At 39.7% G+C, this 22,825-nt stretch overlaps 1 protein-coding gene across 3 annotated transcripts; it reads right to left on the bottom strand.

The window, feature by feature from the left end:
* Nucleotides 1–10,371: 10,371 nt before the first annotated feature.
* On the bottom strand, nt 10,372–21,032 carry LOC135224416 (uncharacterized). Of its 3 annotated transcripts, none has more exons than XR_010316724.1 (6): nt 20,874–21,032; nt 14,000–14,716; nt 13,440–13,574; nt 13,113–13,325; nt 11,247–12,922; nt 10,372–10,681 (listed from the first exon to the last, which is right to left on the bottom strand). XR_010316724.1 is itself a non-coding variant. In XM_064263397.1 (6 exons), the coding sequence occupies exons 1-6, from the start codon at nt 20,874–20,876 to the stop codon at nt 12,413–12,415; spliced, it is 1,548 nt and encodes a 515-aa protein (XP_064119467.1). In that variant the 5' UTR covers nt 20,877–21,032; the 3' UTR covers nt 10,372–12,412. The 3 variants fall into 3 exon arrangements, 2 of the variants coding, with proteins under 2 accessions (XP_064119467.1, XP_064119466.1); XM_064263397.1 differs by having other exon boundaries at nt 10,372–12,922; nt 13,113–13,234; nt 13,265–13,325; XM_064263396.1 differs by having other exon boundaries at nt 10,372–12,922.
* Between the last annotated feature and the right edge of the window lie 1,793 nt (nt 21,033–22,825).

The raw sequence follows: 22,825 nt of genomic DNA, 5'->3' as shown, positions 1-22,825 counted from the left end.
AACAGTTTTGTCTTCACAACCAGTTTACATTTATATGGTCCATTTTTAAAAGTTAGTGACTTAAGATTTGGCGTGTAACTTCTGATATGATACTGTCTTTAAGAAGAATATATGTAATACTGATTGCAGAAATATTTAAGAATGTTTCAAGAAGTTACATCTTAATTTTGCAACTCTTTCTTCTTCCTTATTTAGGGTAGCGTATTTCACGTGCTGATTCCCTCCTCCAGCTCTCTGATAGAGTTTTGCCATCAGTCAAGTTTGTTTTGCAAACTCTTAATATTGACTTGTGGCTTAAACATAAAGTGAGTTCTTTATTTGTGGCTTAAACATAAAGTGAGTTCTTTATCTTTGTTGCATAAAATGTACTACATAGCAACAAACGTCCTTTGCAATCTTCTCTACCTGACCTACCGCGCAACACTAGGCAGGCTGATGCTGCGTACGGCATGCCATTTTTTAATATTAGTGTTAACCCTGCATAGGTGCGATAGGTCGCGCACGACCTGAGGAGTGTTTCAAAAAACATGTTTTTTTCCCATAAATCATAGTCTATCTCGAATCTGGGTGTGATCGACCTGCAAGAGGCCAACAGAACACACACTACAATCATGTTAGAACCTGCGTTTGCCTTGTCTTTGTTCTTGGTGACAGGACTTTATTGTACGAGACCAGAGAGCCGACTGACTCGCAAACACGTTGCAGGTTAATGCCCGGCAGTGCATCACAAACACATATTGTACATCCCCCCCTCAAGATTATACTTATACATAATAAAAATTAAAGGGGCCAATGTCACTATGAACATGGAAATGAGCTACGAAAAGAAAAATGTTTTTAAGTAACTTTTCATTACAAAAACATGCAGTTACATACACTGAGTGCGTTGCTTAGTGGCACTCAAATGCACGTAATACACATACACAGAAAAAAAAAAGAATAAATTCTTGATACAATTGTACAATTGCATATCATATGAGCAAACAACAAATAATATCAGCATTATATGAAGTCTTGGAGCCAATTGGGTCTACCGGCAGCCCTTTTGGGCCTACCAACGACGCCGGGGTCCTGCATGGAATGCGTTACTGGTTCTATGGGCATAGGGCTCGCGGAGATGTCGTGCTGAGATGCAGGGGCTCTAGGGGACGCAGCGATGACTCTCAAGTTTTGTCTGTTCCTTTTTGAGAGTCTGCCGCTCCCGTTGAGCTTGACTGTGTAACTGTGTACTAACGATGGGGCTTAGTTTCCGATACCACGCCCGTTCTGTCCCACTGCTTAGTAGCCTGGTTTTGTATGCGTACATGGGTGCCTAGTTGATGGGCGGCAGTCTCCTGGTGGTGTCAAGGGTGCGCATAGCTACCTATGATTTTGCCACTTGTAGTTCCCTTTGACATATCGTCTGTCTCCAACATCGGTCTACTAGCAGGTGTCTTCTAGCCGTCGGTACCCCGTCATGCAGCTGGCGACCCGTTGCAAGCTTTGATGGCAACTTGTTGATCTCCCTCAGAGGCGTGTTGAGATACTGGAGTATCGCCAGGGCCGTCTTGTCTGACTCAAGGGCTCCACCTTTTGACATGTTTTCTCGGAGTAGCCTCTTTGCCGATTCGACAGCTGCTTCTGCCCTGCCGTTAGACTGGGGATACTGGGCTCACGACAGATGGCCCTTGACTCCCCATCTCCTGAAGAAGGCAACCATCTCCTCGCTGGCCAAGTTCGTACCTCCGTCAGTTGATATTTGCTCTGGGGCTCCCCAACGTGAAAAATAGGATCGAAGGTGATTGCTTATTTTGTTGGACGTGGCACCACAGGGGAAGTGAGCTACTTCTAACCAACCGGTTAGTCTGTCTGTGTATACCATGTATACATTGCCCTCTATTTGGAACATATCTGCAACAACTTGCTGGAAGGGGTATTCTGCTGGCGGCGTGTGTATAATTTCTTCAGGAGGCAGTGAAAGGGCATGTTCATTACATGAGGTGCATTGGGCACGGCGATGCTGAAGGTTTCCTTTTATTCCCGGCCAGTAGTCTGACTGCCTGGCCCTCCTAAGCATAGAGTCGAGGCCTTGGTGTCCCGTATGTAGGTTAGCGGCTACCTGACAACATAAATCTTCGGTGATAACCAAAAGTATGCATCCTTGGTCCACCGAGTATGTCACCAGATCCTGGTTGATGGCTAGCCTATCCCGGACGCCGAAGAAGGGACGAAGGCAGGAGATTTCTTGTGACTTCAGTTGGGGCCAATAACCCGCTGCGACCCTAGCAAGCAATAGCTGATACACTGGGTTGTTAGATGCGGCGCTCCTGACGTAGTCTTCATCCAACACGATGATGTCCAGTTCCAAGGCTGCAACAGTTGCACATGCCACTGCCACTTGGATGTCGTCCTCCAAATCCACATCAGAAGCTTCGTGGGGTGCTCACATGGTCGGGTGCCTTGAGAGAAAGTCCGCGGCAGTGTTCCTTTTTCCGGGCAGGTATTTGATATGAAACTTGAACTGGAGTGTCTTCTCCTTCAGGTTGAACAATCTTGGGTTGATGACATCCTTAAGAGCCCTATTACCCAGTAGCTTGACAAGTGGACAGTGGTCTGTGATGATGGTGAGATTTGGGCACCCAAGTAGGAACAACCTGGCCTTCCACAAGCACCAGGTGACTGCAAGGGCTTCTCCTTCTACGGGGGCATACCCTGCTTCAGAGGGGGTGAGGTGTCGACTGCCACATAGGGCAAGACGCCAGCTGCCCTTGCAACAAAAGGGACTGTCAGTTGGCTGACAAGCGCAATACTGCTGGAGGATGACGAAACCAATGCCTTCCTTGCTCCAATCCGTCATGATTATCATAATATGCCAAGCCGTCCTTGGCTAATTGACAGATGACCTCCTGTGCCTGCTGGAGTTTGCTACGTAGCTGGCTATCCCAGTAGACGCATTTCCCTGTTGGTTTTCTGAGGAGGTCCCTAAAAGCTAATGATTCACGAATCCGAACCATGACTTAATATCAGTGATGAAGGGCTTCTCTGGCATGTGGAAGTTACGAATGGCGTCTAGTCATTTGTCTGCAGGTTTATATGACTCCCATCCCCAGTGGTACCCGACGAAGGTAACCTCTCTCTTGCAGAATTTGAACTTCTCGGGCTTGAGTGTAATACCTGCAGAGGCACACGTTGACAGGAATTCATTTACGTGCCAAAACACCTCTTCGATGCTGTGATCGTATAGCAAGGTGTCATCGAGGCATTTATGCTTTCTGGTGATGTCTTGCAGGGCGTCATAGAATCTTTTCGTGTAGGCGTCGGAAGCCGAACAGTGACCAATGGGTGTCCTACGATAACGATACCGCCCCCATGGGGTGATGAAGGTCGTGAGTGGGCGGCTATTCTCGTCCAGTTCCACTTATTGGAAACCCCAATGGGCGCCCGCTGTAGTCTTGTATGTGTGAATGGGGATGCTCGAAATCATATCGAAGGGTGCCGGTGTATGATGAGTCTCATGGAAACTGTGGGCATTGAGGCGCTGGAAGTCTACTGTGCAGCGAGGTTGGCCCGTTTTCTTGACTATCACGACCATCCTTGCACACCACTCCGTTGCATCCCCTGCCGGGACTGGTTCTATCACGCCCTTCCGAACGTCTTCGTCAAGCTGGGCCTTGACCTCCTCTTCCCAATGCTTAGGGATTGCTGGCGGCGTGTGACAGGCATAAGGCACGGCATCGGGCAATAAATGTATGAAGTGCTGCTTGCCGGTCATCACAGGTAGGGGTTCCCTGGTTGTGTTGAAGGTCGTGGATGAGAAGTGACGTAATAACCATACCTCCAGTCTTGGTATGTTCTCCTCCATGGGTGGGATAGGTATGGTGGCTGACTTCGTTGTCTGAGGGGGGTTAGGCTGAGAGACTGTCACGCTACTAACGTCAGCTGATGCAATGAGAGGGGAAGGGTGAGGGAAACCAGGTGGTACTATTCCCAGCTCCTTACAAGCATTCAGAGATAAGTAGAAGTTCTTGGCCATTGACACGAAGTAGACCTCCTGCTTCGTGCATCGCCCACGTATTTCAATGGTACAGGCTGTTGATCCGAGGCATCTCACTCGGAGATTAGCAACGTCCCTCAGACCCTTTCGAGGTTGCAACTCCAGGGGCTTTATGTGCAGGCTTGAAAGAATCGTGGGCCCGGCAACGCAGATCTGTGCTCCTGTGTCTGCTACGGCGAGTGTGGACACCGACCCTCCGCTTTCATGGGAAACGCAAGCCTTGATTGGTGGGGTGGGGGAATAGGTGTGTGTCTGCGACAATCATCAAACTCGAGGTGAGCGGCACTTTCTTCATACTTCTGCAGCATTTCTGGAAGTGCCTTACCTTTTGTCACCCGTGGCACGTCATACCTTTTGCTGGGCACGATGTTCGACCAGGCGAATGACGTCCCCCGCAATTCCCGCAATGCTTTGCACCTGAGTTACTGCGCAACACCGCGACGTCTGGCTCTACGTCATCGGTGCCAGTAACGTCATCATTCAAGGCGTCAGCCGACTCCCTCGCACCAATAGCGGCACGTTGGACGCTTTCAACGTCTAGGCTTGCAGCTTCAAAGGTACAACACAAAGCCTGAAGGGCATCTACACTTTTAAATGTATCACATGCCTGAAATACATGCCTTTTTAACACAGGGTCACTGAGACCTACTATTATTTTCCGTAACAGCATATATTCGGCCAAGCACTCCCCGCATTTGGGACACTGAAAATCACAGTCGGTGGCCTTTTGAGCACACCTTGAGAAATAATCACTAACAGACTCTTCGCGCCCTTGTGTGAGGGCAAAAAATTCGGACCATTGGACTGCCTGATTCGATGACCGTAACACAATACCGAGCATCCAGTGCACGTTGCAGCGCCAGCACACAGTTGAGTCTAATATGCAGGACAACATCCTGCGGCGGGAACTTGTTAAGGTGGATCCAACATGTCATCGAACATCTCCAGGACCTGAACTTTGCTGAGGACATCACAACATTACATTTCTCAGGGGCAGCAGAGACAGGGACTTTGCCGGCACGTGATCCAGTACCGGGAAGAGCATCCTGAAGGGAACGGATGGCACGTTGCTGGTCTGCAATTAACGCCTGTGCTTGCATCACGGCCCTTGGCATTGCAGGAGCGGCACGCCTCGGCGTGGCCTGGGCTGGTCAACGCATCAGAGGCATGACTTGGTTCGAAAACTCACTGCGCCATGTTGGGTTTACAATGAGACGATGTCTTGGTGACAGGACTTTATTGTGCAAGACCAGAGAGCCGACTGACTCGCAAACACATTGCGGGTTAATGCCCGGCAGTGCATTACAAAGACATATCGTACAGTAGTGATTTCCTGTCTATCACTGCTGATACTGGTAATGTTTTGTTTTGTTGGAAACTGTTGGTGGATGGTGTGAGTACCATATGCATGCCATTGGTTGTGGCTGAGATGCCTTATATTGCCATTTGGTCCAATTTCCTTCGAATGCGAATTTCTCAGTTTTTGCATTTATTTGCAGTTCTCATCAATAATGGCCAGCAGGCAGTATTCCCAGTGCATGGATATCATCAACTTACTTCTAATGGAATTAGAAAGTGATGTTGATGATAATTTAGAGGTTGCTGACACCTACCTCTATGGCAAAAATCTCGAGTGTGTGAGAGGCGAAGCAGATGACCTTGAAATGACTAGAGAGAGGGGACGTGACAGGGGGAGGGGAATAGTGGTTCTGTGCCTTTTCTGGTGACAGATTACATCAGCTTATGTCAATAAACCATCGCACTCTGTATGAAGAGAGAGAGGGAGAGAGAGAATAACATTTCTGAGAATTATCTTATGACAAAGCTGCCTAACTGCAATAATGGCTATATGCCCTCATATATTCTTGATTTAAAAAAAAAAAAAAGCAATAGGTTCACCATAGCAAGTCAAATAGTTCAGGTGGCAGATTTGGGAGTAGAAGTTGGTGTGGATTGTGGCCATTTTGTTTACATACCCGAAAGGTGAGTGGGCATATTTCTATATATTCTTGTTTTCTATAGAATTTGTGATATGATGGTATATTTTCATGCATAAATATATTTTAAAAATTTCATGGTGAAAATAGTAGGTAAAAAAATGATCTTTAGATTTGGCCCCTGATATAATGTTTGCCCAAATATTTTTACATAATTACGTTCTAGGATAATATGACTTTATTATAGAAAAAAAATGAGCCACTTCCTATTTCATTTAGGTACCAAAAAAAATTCGTGAAATATTGACTTTTTTTTTTTTTTGACCAAAAAAATTTACCCTTTTTTTCTCTTTTCAGATTTTGACCTCTATGGGTCCGACACCTTTTCTGGCAGTCACATATCGTAAATTGTAGTTTTAGGAAGGATTTCTTCAATTTTTTTGTGTATATAGCTTTTGTATTTTTTGTAAATATTTTTGTAAATTAATTTTTCTTTATATACTTTTTCTTTTTAAATATTTGTAATAAATATTTCATTTGTAGATGGGTATTATTTATCTTTTCAGTAGTGTTTCAGAATGTTAAAATTGATTTTAGAAACTAAACTGTACAGCAAAAATGAAGTTAGTGATTTTTGGGAAATTTTTCTAGATGCTCGAGTTGAGCTCGACCCGCACGCACCTTTAACGCGGTAGCAATATAGCTAAACCTATCCAGCGTTAATAGTACTTAGTCTTTGTATCAGGTTCACAATAATATTCATTGAGGAATTATGCTGATTTTATAACAACGTTACAAGAGCTTTCGAACCCTGTCCTGGGTTCATCTACAGTCTAACTCTTCTAACGTTTTTATACAATTAACATAATTCACCACTGAATATTATTCTGGACCTGACATATACTTCAGTATATCCAGTTCTCTATCTAGATGAGAAAGACCTACTACACAGTTAGTACGGAGTTTAATCTCGGCTAAATATAAAATGTGGAATTGCTTAACCAGTGCTGTTGTAGAATCTTCTCATCTCCAAATGTTCAAGCGAAGAGCAATTAAATTCAAGTGTATTATTTTCAAGTTCTCTCATATCTGTTCATTCATTACCTTTTCCTATACGTTGTATCTTTTTACAGGCTGATCTCCTTTTGAAGACATCTTGGGTTTATAGTCTGTTGACTATATTCATAAAAATTAAAGAAGGATGGAACAATTTCTTTTCTTCATATCTTTTGTGGCCGATTTTCATTTAACACAGCTATCACATATTTCTAAAACCTGTTTTCTCTTCAATATTTCGTATATATATATATCTATATATATATACTATATATATATATATATATATATATATATATATATATATGCGTGTGTGTGTGTGTAGTGTATGACTGTTAATGATAATATTCCTATTATTACTCGTGTATTAACCATACTGTATATGTATACAGTATCGGTGCCAATTGTCATGACTTAAAAGCATTAGGAGGAGGCAGAGCCGTATAAAGAGAGTTTGGCCAATCTTTTGACAAGGCGCTATCTTGCTCTTGTCCTGTTCAGCGACTCTGTCCCAGCTCTTCGCTCTCACTCTCTTTTATCATATGCTGCTGATTCACTTCCTTTTGATTTTTACGACCGAGCTTTGTAAATATTCTCTTGTTTTGTAGCATAAATATGTAATATTAGAGTGAAAAAAACTTCAGGTGCCTACCGTTAATGTCATGGCAAGAAGGAAAGGTTATATTTTTTGCCTGAGTGTTTACCCAAGGCACTAGTCGTCCTCATAAATTGCTTTTGTTTCCAAAACCATTTTAATTTGCCCTAACAATATTCTCTGCATTCTGAAATAAACTGAAGAAGGCATCTGTGTTACAAACTAGGAAGTTTTCTCTACATTCTTTTAATTGAGCCAGCCTTTGAGAAGAATCTGTCTGTGTTGACTGGGTGCTCTCTATTGTTTGAAGATAGAACGTACAATGATCATTTGACTTTTTAACCTTTGTTATGCAGTAACCAGCAATTAATGTAGGTTGCTCAGTTCCGCTTGATTAATTAAATTGTCACTTGAGAATTGGTCAAAATCAGGTTCCTCAGTTTCATTTTTTGCATCACCATTTGTTTCAACATTTGGCTTATTAAGAAGGTCAGCTAGAAACTCACGGTCATCTACGTTATAATTACTTGCACTTGAGCATTTCACAAATTATGCAACTGATATCAGTTTCAGAGACTGTCAAAATTCTAAGGCTTATGGAGCAAAACAAATTTTCTAAACAATTTTGAGTGAATCTGGAAGACAGTAAAAATCTGTGACCTCTGTCAAAATAATTACTTTGGAGATTAAGAAGGGAAGTGGTAGACAATATCACTCCATATTGAACTGCCTTCCACTGTGCCTTAACTGCAATAAGTATTTCATGAAACACTCTCACAGCTTGCTCAAGATGCAGCATAGCTTGCTTATAGTAGGATTCTTTGACGTTACTTAGTGCCATGATTGGATGTCTGCTTGACATTAAATCGAACCACTTATTTATTAGACCAATGAACCAAGCTGTTGTAAGTAACTCTACTGTATCCTTCGCGTTCAACAAGTAATGAAGTCCTGCTTTTACCGAATTGATAAAGAAATTTAAAGCACTTGATACTTTCATTTTCTCAAAATGAGATAGATTTATAAGAGCTTCAGTGAGTTTTGACGTAAGCTTCAGATCTTTGCCTTCCTGAAAAGATATCAAAATTCTGGCTTGTTCAGCTGTCACCTCTTTCGATGGTAAACCAAATTGTTTTACCATGTCGTCACTCAATGAATATTACTTTTCACAGACATGACCACAAGTTCTTTATAATGTGTGGCACCCCGAGCATGAGGTAAAGAAATTGTTCTTCGCTAATAGGATGAGCTATCTTGTTAACAATTTTACAGTTCCTGGCACAAATATAATGCCAAAACACTTTAGAAAGGGCCAAGTTGCACTCCTCATGTCTGATGTGATGGCACTAAAATGCAATCCAATGTAATGCGCTCGTTGCAAAATATTCAAAACCAAAAGGTTTTAAAGTTTCCCCCGTGACGATTCTGGTGTGACAGAAGCAAGATGGCCCCCATCTCTATATACGGCTCTGGGAGGAGGCTACCATACATTTTAGGACAATTAACTCAAACAAGCCTAAACATAACAATTCAAACATAGGCTAATATCAAATCTTAGCCTAATGAGGAATCAGTCACTGATAATCCTGCATGTTTCTGAACATTTAATGTCACTTGACTATACAGGAAGTACAAAAAGGAGTTGCTGGTCAGTTGCTACACATGGCCGTTACACGAATATTGGCGGTGGTTCTTCTCTCAAAAAGACAAACGCCTCCCAAATTTATTACTTTACACAATTACTAAAGTAATGAATCTCATATTCTAAGAACACAACAGCTAATATAAAGGTACCTCATAGGCATAGGCTAATAAAAATTCCTGGCCTATTTAGTTGGAGCAGGTACTTGACGTCGGACACGGTCGAAATTCGAATCTTCATTGTTGTAGTTAGGGTTGAGGGAAAGGCTGGCTCCCGCAAGGGTTTTCAATATTTTTTCTTAACAGTAGCTGGATATATTGTTTTTACGTTGCATGAAACCAATTGTAAAAGCAACTTATTCCAAGTTATCATCCTTCCCATAAGAGTTAGAACTGACACTGATTCGTAAACTGAACCTCTATATTGGTTTCCTATACTGGTTCTTACACCGGACCCGGTTCCCTGTAATACAAACAGTTCATTTAGGACAGCAATCTTGTGCCAAAGAGTATGCAGCCGTTAGCCTACAGGCTATGCTATACTCATGCCTAACTTGACTGTTACACCGCACATTTAGCCTGACTTTATATGCGTAACACATGTGGAAGTTAACTCTAGACTAGAACTAACATTTTCATAAACACATGGAAGACTAATTCACATCTTAGCCTACCGTTGGTGGTACAATTGCAACCACATGCAAACTCAACATAGTGCAACTTACGTGACAGTACCACCATTACAATTCTTGGTAATTTTCCGTTATATCAGAGTAAAAATACAAAGGAACACTACCGAGTGTTATGGCAACATATACATTATAAACCAAGACAAGTGCATACCTTTAACAAGGGAGAAGTATTTCAACAGGAGAGAAATACGTCATTACAATTTAATATATCGGGAGATACGTTCGTCTCCCCTTAGCGTTGCCGTAATCGTCTCGAACAGAAATTTGAGCTTATGCAACTGCGCACTTGGTTACAGTTACATCATTACATACATACTAACTATATATATATATATATATATATATATAGATATATATATATATATATATATATATATATATATAATATATATGAAGAGGTGTCCAATCAGACGTCAGTCATGTACACGTGTTTTATTAAGAAAAGTTTCATGTTGTCACCAACACATCATCAGTTTGCAATTGAAATTCACAATTAAAATAAACTTAAAAATTACAACAAAAACTAAAATATACTCAGAACGTTGAAATAGGGAGTGAGAAGAAAACTACCTATTCATAAAGAAAGAAAGAGCTGAGCGACTAAAAGAGGTAAGGTCTGCACACCACGTTTACGTTGTGTGCAGACCTTTACCTCCTCCATACCCTTTGGAAGCTTGTTGTTCAGAATGGCCCTTGTGGTCTTGTTCCATATGAATAGGTTCATCTTCTGTATAATAATAATAATAATTTTATGATTGATCTATACAATCGTTCTCTAAGAAATTTACATTTTACGTTCTAGTTGTTCTTGACTTCTTTGGTCTGACTTCTTGAGATTTATGGTGCTTTGGATTCGTCCTCAGAGAGGCAATTCACTCTGGAATTACGTAATATTGATGCAAAATAAAATACGACTACTCATGTTTAGGGGAAAAAAAAATATTGAAGAACTTCCTAATAAAAGCACTAATACTGGCTACTAAGTAGTTCGTTCAGGTACAAATAGTTATATGTGCATAGATATGAATCATTAACAAAAAGTATTTCTAGATCACTTCACATGCATACTTATACAAAATGATTAATATAAAAGGTAGATCACTAGTACTATTCCGCGGCGGCCTAGACTAACAAAAATCAAAACTTTGCAAACAAAACCAACGTTCTTAGGCTGTATGCTTACATGGTCTGAGTTCTATTTGGTCAAAAAACCACACTACCCCCAAAGGTAAAAATACAAAACTCCTTTTGCCGTTTCTATAAAAACCAGTGTCTCCAAACCAAGTACTTACCTACTCCCAATTTGTGAGCAGGGATGACCTCCGGTTATATTGTTGGTTAAGGGATTCGACAGGAGGTGCTCGACTTCGATCCTGCAAGTTACTTTTCGCCAGATCACATTATTAACATGAAAGTATGAAGACAATAATTTCTTCAGATCAAATTTCCTTTACAATTCACTACAATGGGATCACAGCAAAAGGATATTAAATAGTGGGTAATTGAAACAAATTTGTTGAATTTTAAACAAATTAATTTTAATAACTAAAAACTAAACCTCAAATGGTAATTAGAGGTAACCGAACAAGAATTACTCAAAAAGAACCTAAAATTCTTAAGTCAAAAAGAACCCAGTTATAAGATTCAAAGAATAATGGTAGCCATAACTTCCAAACCCGCCACACACAACACACCAGATAAAACTTCGGAAATATCAGCCAAGATGTTCGTTTCGTTTTCCATGTGGGTTTTGTTGGGTAAAAGGTGAAAAGTTATACTTATTATATTTAATGGATTTAATACTTACTATTAACTGCAATACAGCACAGACTTGGGAAATTCAATACAAGGAAAATATCAGTAAATAAAAATTGTGCTATTCCTGGTTTTCTAGTTCGTTGTTAAATTTAAACTCTACACATTAGTCATTTCAACAAACTTGTTAGCGAATTAAATGTAGCTGAGAGAATAAACTGTTGGTGCTCTCACGCCTTAACTTGCTTACACTATTACAGACCGAATTTTCCCAAAAATATTATAGAGGAAATCGGACAATGACTCCCCTCCGCCATCAGTAAACACATTGATGAAGATGTATGCATCTTTTGCATAGATACACAGGATACTGCGAACAGATATATATAATTATACTACACCAATAACATTGATATAACCATACCTAACAAGTATTAACATGCATAAACTGAATTTTATAAGTATTAACATTGATATAACCGAACTTAATGCCTGCACTACATTACTAACATTGATACAGTTGAAATTAATTATTGGCTTGGCTGTAAAGTTTTCATATTCTACCGAAATAACTGCCTTCAATTTCCAACTGAACAGGATATACTAACTTTAATATTCTAAATAAACTGGGATTTATTATACTGACTCCCAACCAAACAATTTTAAACCAATTTAGCTCCCAACCAAACTATTTTAAACCAATTTAGCTGGCAAGAGCGACTTTGGTAGGTAATACCAAACCACACTGGCTAACCATAAGATCCTTTATATCCTCTGACCAGTGAATGGCGTCACTGAGTATGTCTATACCTTCCTCCACATTGCCCACCTGTGTACCATTGTTAGGCATGAATGGACCTGAGTGTATACCAATCAGTGGTGGTGTCCTGTATTGGTCCAAGAGCCAAACTACTCCACTGTTGCTGTGTTTGACATTATTCTTGTTTAGGGAATGAGCTGCTACATTCCCACTTATTGCTTCCGATACCTTGTAACCACATACAGCTCGTTCCCACAGCTGCCCTTTGTTAGCTATTTGCAAGGGTGTGCCTAAATAGCTTTCTCCAGAACCACCTGTGAAGTGTCCATGAATGTTGTTGGCTATTCCATTGTCAGTGAGAAGGATGAAGACTCTTCCAACCGACAAGCCTTTGGTCTCCAAATCCAGGAAGACTGTACTTTTAGAGATGGTTAGGCTCAGAACGTCTTCATACTGACGAAAGATAAGAACATGCATATATATCAAAAATCATACATAACATTTCACTGTAACTTCAAAAGACATTTACATTTCATAATTCATTCAATCAATCAATCAATCTATCTCTCTCTCACTGTATGCACAGTATGAACAATTAACTTTTAATAATAGAACTACCATTAACACAGCGAATATACATTACCTGCACATAATAGGCCTTGGGGATAGGTTCGTCTTCGTCTTGTAAACTATACACGAGTAGCTCTCCATTTTCAATGGTGATTTTCGCAGACCTCCTTGTATTATTGCTTTCCAGGAGTGCAATCCTTGTATTATTGCTTTCCAGGAGTGCAAAGACTCGTCCTTCTTCAACTAGGATTCTTACAGGGGTGCTCATCTCCCAGAGCCCTATAGCCTAAGATGGTAGGAGAATTTGGTGTTACTCGTAATATTAATACCCACCATTTACCTTATGGTTGATGGTGACAATGACAATAAAAAGAAAATAATAAAATCTATTCCCACTAACCGTTACTTGACTTGAAAGATCCATCTTGCTTGCAGCAACTCCTGTGATAGGGATGAGATGGAAAGCCCCTTTTTCAGGTTCGTGGACCAGGAATTTCATAAGGTTGCTGTGAAACCTTTCAGACACCTTCAGTTCCTGTAATTTGTACCCAAAATTATTAATAAGAACATTCTATTCAATATTAAGTTTACTTAAATATCAAAGAACTCCAGTCAGTAATGCATATTTTCACACTCCAATTGCAATTCTTGTATTGCTTTTATTTACCATAGTCAACCATCCTAACAGCACCAATAACAACTTGGTCAAAATAGTAGTGAACTATACAGGGTATTCACCCTTATAGACAAAGAAAAAAGAAAGCACTTGACTGGCCATTCAAAAAAAAAAAAAAAATTTCCTTCCAGTCTGCCAAAAAAAACAAAAAGTTTTTCCATACTGTTGGTCAGAATTTACCTCCTTCACGTACGGATATCACCATCTACTTAATGATTTAGACAAAATTTTCCTTAAATCAACATAAGAGACCATTTTACACTTTGGATATTAATAGGGCATACCTTATTTCTTTCCTGAAGCTGGTTATCTTCTTTAGACACAAATTCTTTTAAACTTTCTACCCATTCTCTGACTACCATATTGATTTCCTCAGTTTCATCAATAACAGCAGAAGTGTCTTCCAAAGTTGAAGCAGAGTCCAGTACCGTCCTTGCAGATACAAGTTTCTCTTCGTTCTTCAGTACATCTTTCAAAGACTCTTTCAACTTGAGTCGGGCATTGCTGGACTTCTGGATATGCTCATCGATCTTAGACATTAGTTTTTGAATATGTGCAGGAACTTCTTCACTGAGGTGGCGTTTCAGGGTCGAGAGACTTTTCTGTAGCTGTTCCTCACCCTTCATAAGCCTTTCGACGTCTTCCTTCATGTGCTTAAGGTCTGCCATGACTTCTCCGTTACTCTTGCAGACCTCCTCTTTGAAACCGTCGATTCTTTCCTGGTACCTGGCATTCATCTTGCTACCACGTTTACTGGGTTTTCTTTTCACTGATAAAATAGAAGTGATGCAGTCAATCAGTGCTTGATTAACCATTAAATCTCTAGCTGATTTAACTTTGAATCCTTTCTGGCAACTGGGACAAGCCTTCTTATCTTGTGCAATAAGATCATCAATACACTCTGCGCAAAAATGATGGGAGCAGGGCAGGTTGTGCGGACGCCTTGTATCATCGTTGAACAGCTGACAGCAGACACCACAAAAGGCCGGGTTGGGAAGTGACTGCCAAAGATAGATAGATCCGAATATGAGTACCTGAATGTAGACACATGTACATTCCTTATATTATAGTACATGTACAACCAGCAACAAAACAGGAGAAGAGAAGAGAAGAGAAGAGAAGAGAAGAGAAGAGAAGAGAAGAGAAAGGAAGGAAGGAAGGAAGGAAGGAGGAAGGAAGAAGGAGAAGGAGAAGGAGAGAGAGAGAAATGCATACAGTTTATGGAGAGAAAGAGGGGGGGGGGTAGAATAGAGTAACTAAACTAAAGAAATGTGTGATGAGAGAGAGAGAGAGAGAGAGAGAGAGAGAGAGAGAGAGAGAGAGAGAGAGAGAGAGAGAGCTTTTTTTTATTCTTGTTTAGTTATTAATCTGATGGATAATATTTGAGACCTGCTTTAAGAAATATGTTATCGCATATTTTTTGGAAAAAATTATGAAATCTTATCCATCATTGTTCTAAATCGTAATCATATTTTCTATAGAAAAAAAAAAGCCTTTATGATTTGTTGGAACCGACTATTCATATTAATATTATTCAGACGGAAATATCCTTCTTCATCATCCTATAAGTAGCAGTTCTCTCTCTCTTTCTTCATCTGTCGTTCTGTCCTCCGTCTTATATCACCTGGATCTATTATTTCAATAATAGTTAACGTTTGATATGTTATTTGAATGTGGCCAGGGATCACAAAACCTTAATGGCTACTCTACCTACTTGTGCTTAGCTGCATCTATTCTGCATCTACTTTTGCTCTAGATAGACTGATCTGGTCACAAAAATGTTACACCGGTTTTGTAGTCGTGGGTTGTACGGTCATCAAAGCGTCAATTTTGCAAGGGTATTATTGTATTAAGTAATCTATGCTAAGAACACATTACTGGATATGCTAATCTAGTACAGCAGGTTTTGAATTTATGGCATAACTTAGTTGAGTTACCAGTTATTCAAGTGTGATGGGCCACTTGGCTCCGACCCTCGCAACCATCTAGTCTACTTATAGAAAGTATTTTAATTTTCCATATTTCTTGTTATCTCTTATAATGTTCCGAAACTCTTGGTGGAATTGAATTATGTGAAATGAAATGCAGTGAATGTGTGCATTGGTGGATGGTAGAGTATAATGGATGCAGGTGTTGCAAAACCTTGTACTATTAACACGTTACTAGTTTCTCAAATTATTTTTTGGCCGTCTTTAGACCTGGTTTTCCCACGAGGTAAGGTGCCACAACATAGCCACGGACGATCTGTATAACGCCAGTGGTCATGACAGTCGTGTGTTAGCAGCCTTCGAGGTATATATACTCAATAGAGTTGTCTTTGCCGTCGCCATCCCTACAAAAATTGCCATAGCTAATTACATAATATATATAGATTATAGTGCACAAAAGTATATGTTGCAACAGTTATTCCAAACATAATAGTTAGACACAACGACCGTGACCATGACTTATCCAAGTGTAGATAATCGTGATTACTAAATAAGCCTCCACAAAGGCTGCAAACACACGACTGTCAAGACCACTGGCGTTATACAGATCGTCCATGGCTGTTTGTAGCACGTTACCTCGTGGGAACACACGGATTCATAACGTAAGCGATAGTAACAGACATTAACCATAAACCGATTTGTGCCACCTTATAAATTTTGATAAGCGAACCCAGTCAAGCCGTACATTAAGGTCACCCATGTCACATGTTCCCCCATCACCTTCCAACCCCCCCCCCCCCCCGGTTATTTCCTTCTACCCCTGCACCTCCTCATGTTCGGGGTTTCAAGGTCTTACAGTTATTATGAGACCGTTCTGGTGGATGTTTTCTGGATTGTAAAAATAATATTCAGAGGACAGTATTTCATAAGCCATTATATTTTCCAAATGTTTACAATTATTACATTACCAAAAATAAAAAGATTGATATGCAAAAGATAATGAACAGGAGATATCATATCGAAAGTAGTAATTTGTTTCTCGAACAGCTCGGAGTGGGAAAACCGACTAGATGTGCTGGCCATTTCCCGCTGCAGCGCTGACATGCCAAATAAGGCAGAGTAAGAGAGCAAGCGTGAGCTGGAGGAGGAGGAGGAGGAGGAGGAGGAGGAGGAGGAGGAGGAGGAGGAGGAGGAGTGGGTTAGCTAAACAGTGACCGATTTGCCCCTTCCAAAGACTGTCGCCCAATAATTTTGAGAAACTCAATATAGTATACGGTTTTGCAACACCATTTTATTAATGCACCGATGCACACATTCACTGCATTTCATTTCACATAAATTCATTTTCACCAAGAGTTTCGGAAACAATATAATAGATATAAGTTAAGTAATATAGAAAATTAAAATGCTTTCTATAAGTAGTCGATATGGTTCGGAGGGTCGGAGCCAAGTGGCCCACCTCACTCAAATACCGGTAACTCGACTTAGTTATGCCATAAACACAAATCCTGTAGTATTAGATTAGCATATCCAGTAATGTGTTCTTAGCATAGATAAACTGATAAAATAATGCCCTTGCAAAATTGGCGCTTTGGTTACTCATACAACCCACAGCTACAAAACCCGAGTAACATTTTTGTGACCAGATTTATAAGTCCAGTCTATCTTTTTTTTTTTTTTTTTTACTTAAAAATCATATCAAGTACATTACAAATAAATACCTATGCTATATATGTAATTCAAGTACAAAAATTTATTTTAAAAAATCTAAAAATAAATCTTAGTTAAGTCTATCTAAGTCTATCTAGTGCAAAATTAGATGGAAATAGATGCAGTTATCTACAAGTTGGTAGGGTAGCCATTTACGGTTTTGTGATCCTTGGCCACAATCAAATAACATATCAAACGTTAACCATTATTGAAATAATGGATCCTGGTGATAGAAGTCGGAGGACAGAACGACAGATGAAGAGAGAGACAGCTGCTTATAGGATGATGAAGAAGGATATTTCTGTCTGAATAATATATTGATATGAAAAGTAAGTTCCAACAATATTTAAGGCTCTTTTATATAGAAAATATGATAACAGTTTCAGCAGGTCTCAAATTTAAAAATCAGATTAACCACTAAACTGAAATAACAGCTCTCTCTCTCTTTCTCTCCATACTCTGTATGCATGCATTTATTTCGTTGCCGTTCCTTGTACTCTATTCTATCTACCAAACCGCCCACCCTCTCCCTCTTCGCCCTTATGCATTTCATTCATTATTGCATTTCTTGCCTGTTTACCGTAAATATACTTCCTTCCCTTCAAACCATTATAACTATGTACTGGCTGTTTGGACGTGGGTCACCTTCAGGGCAAAAATGGCATGATCTCTCCGAGCTAGGCCTTGGCGGGGTGACCGCCGGTTTTGTTGCTAGCTGTAAAAGTGGTGTCACGAGGGGGGAGAGGGGGGGTGGTCCAGTCAGGCTAATTTCTAGTTTTCCTGGCACAGCTCGTCTACTCGATACACTAATGCTTCTCCCAAGTTTAAAATAGTCAAGACCCTATCTAAACCTGACTGACTTACTTCCCTACTGACAACCTTCACTACATTATCAATAGAGCATGAAATTACTAATCAGTTCAACTCTGATGATGTTAAATGCAATTCACCTCTGATTCTCATTGTGTTCCTTGGTTGTAAATTCTTCCATGACTTTTTACGTTAGCTTTATGAAATAAGTGAATGAGATGTTACGGCTAAAATAAGGCTTAAAATGTGAGTTGAATTTTCCCGAACGCTACTGACGCCGGTTAAGACACTGGATGAATGATCATTCCCGAATATCGTCAGCCTCCTTCTCTCTCCTCATCTCTCAGTCCTTCTCTCTCTCTCTTCTCCTCTCTCTCTCTCTATATATTATAATATTATATATACTATAAAGTCTAGATATATAGAAATATATTATAATATATATTATATTATATATAATATTATATATATATAAGATATTATATATATATAAAAACACCGAACTTGGATCCATCGTCATATATATATATATAAATATATATATATATATATATATATATATATAAACACCGACTTGGATCCATCGTCATCGGGTGGATCAGCCTTATTCACTCGATATTTAATTGGTGAAACAAGAATAATTACACCTTTAAGCATACCACTCAAAGATACAAGTTTCGTCAAAATAATGCGATACATAAAAGCGCCTTACAAACTAAAATAAGCATGTGAGGTCTTCGTAAAATACGTTTTCAGGACAGTTTTTAAATCTAATATGGCGTCGACACCGACTGAGGTGCCGTTCGTAACCGGCATTGATCCAACGTCCTTAGCAGCCTTCCCCGCGCTCATTTGAACAATTTTGTTGCCTATAGTAGTGAATGTATGGAATTCTTATAACCGGGGTCATGGTTCGAACTGAAACTAATTTTATTTTAACATGTAATCGGTGGTTTTACCCATACTGCCACCACAACTGAGACTCCACGGCGCTTATTTGATTGTAATTACACACACTTGGTTCTTAATTCACTCCAAATTGCACTTGACATACGTTGCTGTTCCTGGTTTTTAAGCGATCACTCGACAAACGTAGTTGTGGCCAGCACACAACTACACTGTTTATGAGGTGCAAAGGTTTTCTCTTCATAGTTTATCTTACAGTTCTTACTCATTACTTAGTTTAACTTTGCTTTGTTACTTCAAATTGTTTTATTTTACTTCATGTCTATTATCCTTTTGCAACCAAATTAACCCAATAAATTGCAGATATTTCTAAAGTAGATACGAGCAGACGAAGGCAAAATGTCATCGTTGCCAATTTAGTGGAGCTTCACACATAAGAAGATGCATTAACAAACTGTTTCCCTGAATTCCAGTTGTCATAGTAAAGCAATAATGATAATATTGCTCTAATATGTGTATATACTACACATAGATACGCTAATTTCACTTACTTTCCCGGTTTTGAGCGCGTCTCATACCCAGTTTGGAGCGTTCACAGCAAACCTGTTGATGTTTGAGTTAGGAATCTAGTTACTTTTTCAACAACGAATATTTTCAAATTAATAATATTGAATATGTGAAAAATTTATGCAATTCATGCCCTTATATAGGAGTTTAACTATTTATAAGATATTTATCTAGTGCACGATTTATCTTCTTTCTACCAAAAAATCGAAGTTTCCTTGGATGGTTTGGTTGGTGTCATTGTTGACGGTTGTTGTGAAGAAAGTGCCCCAGCGTCTATGGGTAAAAGTTGAGTGCGGATTTAGCAAATGGAATGGAACGTTTATTGACACAAGTGACTCCGCTTTCATCGTGGTGGCGTCAATCTTCTACATTTATGGTGTTGTAACTAAAAATTTCGAAAGCGTCATGGAGGTATGTTTGCACTGCGAAGGACTAGACATTCATTAACCTCTGTTTAATCTTAAATTATGACCTTAATTTCTGACTTTGGAGAAAATACTTTATTCGAAAGGATGGTAGATGTCTAAACTGTTGCTGTCACCAAGAATGACTCATGACTGGTGCACCATGGCTCCGGTGTTAGGACGCGTTGAAGTACTTTTCCGGAGGGTGGATCCACACGCGGTGAAAACTCGATTAACTAGTCAAGTCGGTTGTTTCCCCCTAAATATATGTTTGCACAAACATTCCACTAACCTCTACCGTTACCTTCACTACACAACGGATGAAAAGAATAGGTGTGGTGTGGGGTGGGGGTGAAGTCAAGGGAAAGAGTAAGGCGAGACAGGTGGTTAAGAGGATAGAAGGCAAGGGATCGGACAGATAGAGGGGAGGGAGGGGGGCGAAAATGGGCAGGAGCAGATAAATGAAAAAAAAAAAAATCACAAATAGGACACAATAATGAGGACTCTGTATCACTAAGGGCAAGCCTGAAGAAAATAAACCGGGCGGCCCTGCTCCCAACAAACATTTCCCACCGTGCGCCGTGATCCGGTGTAAATCGAATAAACGAATACTTGCACACAAAGGCTATAAGCGTAGCTTATGTCGTAACATGATTAATAATAAATATCACACATTTTCCCCCTGTTGTAATATATCATACACACTACACACCCTATTCTAAAAAGTTCAGTAACCGTTTGGTGAATGGTATTTACAAGGGGAGCCCTTTATAGAGTTACCTACGGCCTAATGCTCTCGGTAACCATGCAAACTGGCCGGAAATCACACTCACCATTGCGTAACGATTATCCAGATATGTGAGACACCAAAAGGCGGTTGGTCCTTCGATAACTATGTAACGTAACTGACGTGGAGGGGTGGAGGTCGAGTGAGTTGCTCAGGTGGTATCCGCTGAGAGTGTGGTGGAACTTGCAAGGTGCAAACTGTACACACTTGACTCAGACGGGCGAGCTCTAAAGTCATGTTTACGTCACGTCCGAATCCTGGACCATAGCTACCGTTTGCTGCATTTTTTTTTTTCTTATTATTATCCTTAACCAGTTTATTGTTTTAAAATGATAATTCATTGCTTTTTAGAGAGAAGAATGCTCATTGTGTTTGATATTCCATTCAAATTGACGAAACAAAAGGTTTTTAGTTTAATGGGAAATGGATGTAAAGGGCGTGTAACAGCATGCAACATCTCCGTTCCACATATTGATCACACTTACGGAATGCAGGCGACCGTTGCGTAACTTAATGCATACATTTTCACTTCGTATAGCCTTGCATTCATATTCGCAAATACTTATGTACATAACGGCATATGTGTGTTAAATATAGAATTCATCTTTGTTACATTATATATATATATATATATATATATATATATATATATATATATATATATAGTTGTGTGTGTTGGTCATATAAAGGTTAGCAATTCAGTCAAGGAACAAGGAAGTGAAGTTGTTGTATGTCCGGTACACGTTCGTTACTTGGTATAGTATACGAGTATCCGACGAGTTATGATCTAAGTAATTTCCGTTTGCCCTTGGACTGTACATGCGAAAGCGATTCTCTCATTTTTCCTTGGTGATGAGTGGAAAAATACGATTAATTATTTGTAACATGATGCTTGATTTCTCTCCGTCCGTGCCAGCGTGTTGCATTAATTTTGAGAAGATAAATGCTACCTTGGGAATTTAACCAGAATTGCGGGCAGGATTTGACGGTGGCCGGTAATAAACTCGCAGGAAATAAAGCCGCAGAAAAAAAAAAAGTTAATTTTTGGCTGGGAAAAAAAATGTCATAGGGAAAAAGTCACATTAATTTACGGTGGCCGGTAATGAAGTCACAGGGTAAAATTTATAATATTTCTTTCGGGGTTATTATCTTAATGATATTTGCAGTCTTTAAGTTTTTACTATAATACCCAACGGTAGGTCGTGATGATTGTGACTTCCAGAAGCCAGAGAAGCTTTCGGGAATTTTATGACAAAATAACAAAAATAGGGGGACTAAACGATTTCGAAAGATCCCAGTCAAGTGCGAGATAACATGGAAGGTGAAAACTAGGCAGGAATCTGTGTAGTCTGTGGAAGCTGGATGGTTGGAATAATATAGAATATTGTTTAAGATTCATCAGAATTCAAAAAGTACCCAGAAAACAAGCCACAAAGCAGTCAGAAAGCCCCAGAATGCGGGCTTACTATGTCAAATGCAACACCAGACACTTCATTAGATCTTTTGCAAGAGTTAAGGCAAACGGGTAAATTTTCGCAAAAGAGTTAACGGTAATGTAAAGGTGAATGCAAACCGGGTTCCAAAAAACAACGGTCTTGTACTAAACACGCCGCAAAGGTAAATACATACCGGGTTTTAAATAATCACCAACGGGCTTCAACTAAACACGCCGCAAAGGTAGATGCACACCAGGTTAAAAAAAAAAAATATAAGAAAACGGTCTTTTTCTAAACACGCCGCAAAGGTAGATACATCCGGGTTTTAGAAAAATCTCCGACGGATTTGTACTAAAGAAACACACAGCAAAGGTGGATACATACCGGGTTTTAAAACCCTTGGTGATCCACACTAAGAAAGTGTGACTTTTCTTGTTTTTTTCCTTTGAGTTTTTGTCTTTTTATTTTTTTTTCTTGGATTCGGATGTGACAGATCTAATTTACCTGAAAATATCGTTGGTGCAGGTACCATTATCGTTGATATAGTGGGCATGATAATAAT

This window comes from Macrobrachium nipponense, chromosome 12, assembly GCF_015104395.2.
Source record: "Macrobrachium nipponense isolate FS-2020 chromosome 12, ASM1510439v2, whole genome shotgun sequence".
Classification (NCBI taxonomy): Eukaryota; Metazoa; Arthropoda; class Malacostraca; order Decapoda; family Palaemonidae; genus Macrobrachium; species Macrobrachium nipponense.
Note: the sequence above shows the minus strand (reverse complement) of the source record. Positions and strands in the feature narration are given on the sequence as shown.